The sequence below is a fragment of the Larimichthys crocea genome, chromosome XII (assembly GCF_000972845.2).
Source record: "Larimichthys crocea isolate SSNF chromosome XII, L_crocea_2.0, whole genome shotgun sequence".
In the NCBI taxonomy this organism is placed as follows: domain Eukaryota; kingdom Metazoa; phylum Chordata; class Actinopteri; family Sciaenidae; genus Larimichthys; species Larimichthys crocea.
The window spans coordinates 30,369,896-30,372,221 of record NC_040022.1 but is presented as its reverse complement, the minus strand read 5'-3'; the positions used below and the strand labels follow the sequence as shown (position 1 = coordinate 30,372,221).

The following is a 2,326-nucleotide window of genomic DNA, read 5'->3' as shown; positions in this document are numbered from 1 at the left end:
GGCTTCAAATGGGGAGGGAGGAGTTGTTTCGGATGAAAGAATGAGAACTGTTAGCAGCTGAATCTCTCCGCGCCTTCCCTTTATCAGCATGTAATGGATCTGATGTGTGACTGGCAGCTTTATAGTGATAAGATAGTGTCGGTTAAGAAACCGGCGACCACATGTTGCCTATAAATCAGAAGCCGTATAGATGTTTCTACTCCTGCACACAGACACGAATCCTCTTTTCTGTGTTTGTAGAAGTTCAGCATGGACCGAACCAGTTTGTAAGTTCATGATTGTCAGAAGTTCCTGATGCGTAAAATGTCGTTGGCGTGACGCATTGTGCAGCGCTGTGCACTTCACATGCAGTCACACAGGAGAGGAGAGGGGAAAAAAAGCAATTTAAAATCATTTCAGTGTCGTTTTATTGTACGAATATAAAGAATAAATAGCAACATTTCCTTAATTTACAGGATAAAACAAAGTCACCGGATCAGGGATCCACTCTGAGGTCAAGCTGCTTCATCCAAATATGGAAAACAAAGCAAGTCCTTACGTGGCTCTATGCGCCATATCTCCATAAATACAAAATATATAACCAAATATTCTCCACAAATAAAAGTAGACTCTGGTTACAAATAATACTGACTTTGTACAGGGAGCTATATATAACTGCATGGCACCGCATATACAGAAAATACATTCCTACACTCGGTAGTGCACGTGAGAGAAGAATCACAAAAATAATGAGCTTATAATTTATTTTTTTCTTTTGAGTCTTTTGTTCCGGTTCTAACTCGAACAGGAGCATTTGCAGTCTGTGATGATCGGGTACTGCACCGGTATCCACGCGCACTTCAGCCCACCTTTCCTCTGCATGCACCTCCATCTCAGTATCGTCAGGTGGGTCGAGTTCGCGGGTTTGCACACCATCCCCTCCGGAACCGAACACGACCTTTTGCTCAGGCAGCTGCCCACCCGCACGAACCGCGGCCAGAATCGGTTCCCCAAGTCGGTCCACGTGTACACGACCGGGCAGAACGAGTACGCCCACAGCCACTGCTGCAGCCGCCGCTTCAGTTTCTTACTGGGTTTGTGTTTCTTGCCGAACTGGACGTCGAAGTCCACGGCGCGGATTTCTTTGGGCAGTACCCCGCCTCCTCCTCCGCCCGGTTTTTGGATCTCAAAGTCATCGAGCTCGTCGTTCCCGGTGTATTTGTCCTCCACGGGGGGTAACACGGACAGAAAGCGGCTGTCAAAGTCACCCAGGACGCTCTTCAGCTCGGTCTCGTTAAGGTCCCGCTCCTTGGGGTCGAACACCGGGTCCGGGTCTTCTTTTAATTCCACAAGCGGCAGACTGTCACTCGGGATGGGGCGCAGGAGATAGTAGTGCTGACAGATCCCCCTGTCCATGAGAAGTCCGAGGGAGAGCAGCAGCAGATACATGGCCACACACTGCTGGGACTGATCCATGTCAGACGCTCCGGTGATGAGATCAGTGCGCACGGAGAGCTGCCGACTTTTACTTGTGCGCAATTACGCGTGAGCCGTATCCAAAAAAAAACAAAACAAAGTGCGTCAAAGTCACTTTCCCATGATGGAAATCCACGACACGAGTGGCAAAAAGTCGATTCCCTGCGGCGGCGGCAGCAGCATCAGTGGGAAGAAAACTTATTTGTGCGTGACAAAGTGCGTGACAAAGCTCCTCGGGCTCCGTGCGCGCGGACTCGGCATGATGGTGGTGATGCTCCGGTTGTCTCCTCCGGACAGAAAAGCGCCGAGCGTCACCGAGCCACCTCCGTTATATATTCCCCACTGCACGGCGCGTGACGTAATTCGCGTGCCCCCTCTTTTTGAATGTGGGTTTGTTGTCTAGGAGGAGATCCCCAATACCTCCTTCTTCCACCGCACCGAAGGGGTGGGTGGAGGTGGAGGAGGAGGAGGAGTGGGGGGAGGTGTGTGTGCGCAGGGGGAAGAGGAGGAGACGCCCCCTGTCGGCTCTCCAGACGTCCTTAAATCAGCCTCACAGTGGGAATGATTGTTGGAGAATCCTTCAGTATGAGGCACCTGAACGCACCATCAATGCAGCTCTCATTTATCTGTCAGCATCAGCACAATGAGTACTTTTAATACTTTTAATACTTTTAATACTTCTAATACTTTTAATACATTTTACTGACTTTACTTCATTAAATCAGCAGTTTTTCTTCTAACTGTTGAGTGTTTTTAACTTTTATTTTGGTACTTTAACTTCAATAAAACGTCACATTAATTCCCTAATTGCTGGAATTTAGTTTGAGGTTCAATCTCAAGCTTTTTATTCTGAAACTTTAAACATTTCCGC

The 2,326-nt window shown here is 48.3% G+C and overlaps 1 protein-coding gene across 1 annotated transcript; it reads right to left on the bottom strand.

Moving 5' to 3' along the window:
• Positions 1 to 390: 390 nt before the first annotated feature.
• nog1 (noggin 1) lies at positions 391 to 2,063 on the bottom strand. The gene has a single exon (XM_010746515.3). The coding sequence runs from the start codon at positions 1,453 to 1,455 to the stop codon at positions 775 to 777; it is 681 nt and encodes a 226-aa protein (XP_010744817.3). The 5' UTR covers positions 1,456 to 2,063; the 3' UTR covers positions 391 to 774.
• Between the last annotated feature and the right edge of the window lie 263 nt (positions 2,064 to 2,326).

Coding starts and splice junctions, on each gene's coding strand:
- nog1 (XM_010746515.3), bottom strand. CDS start 1,455: ATGGATCAGTCCCAGCAGTGTGTGGCCATGTATCTGCTGCTGCTCTCC.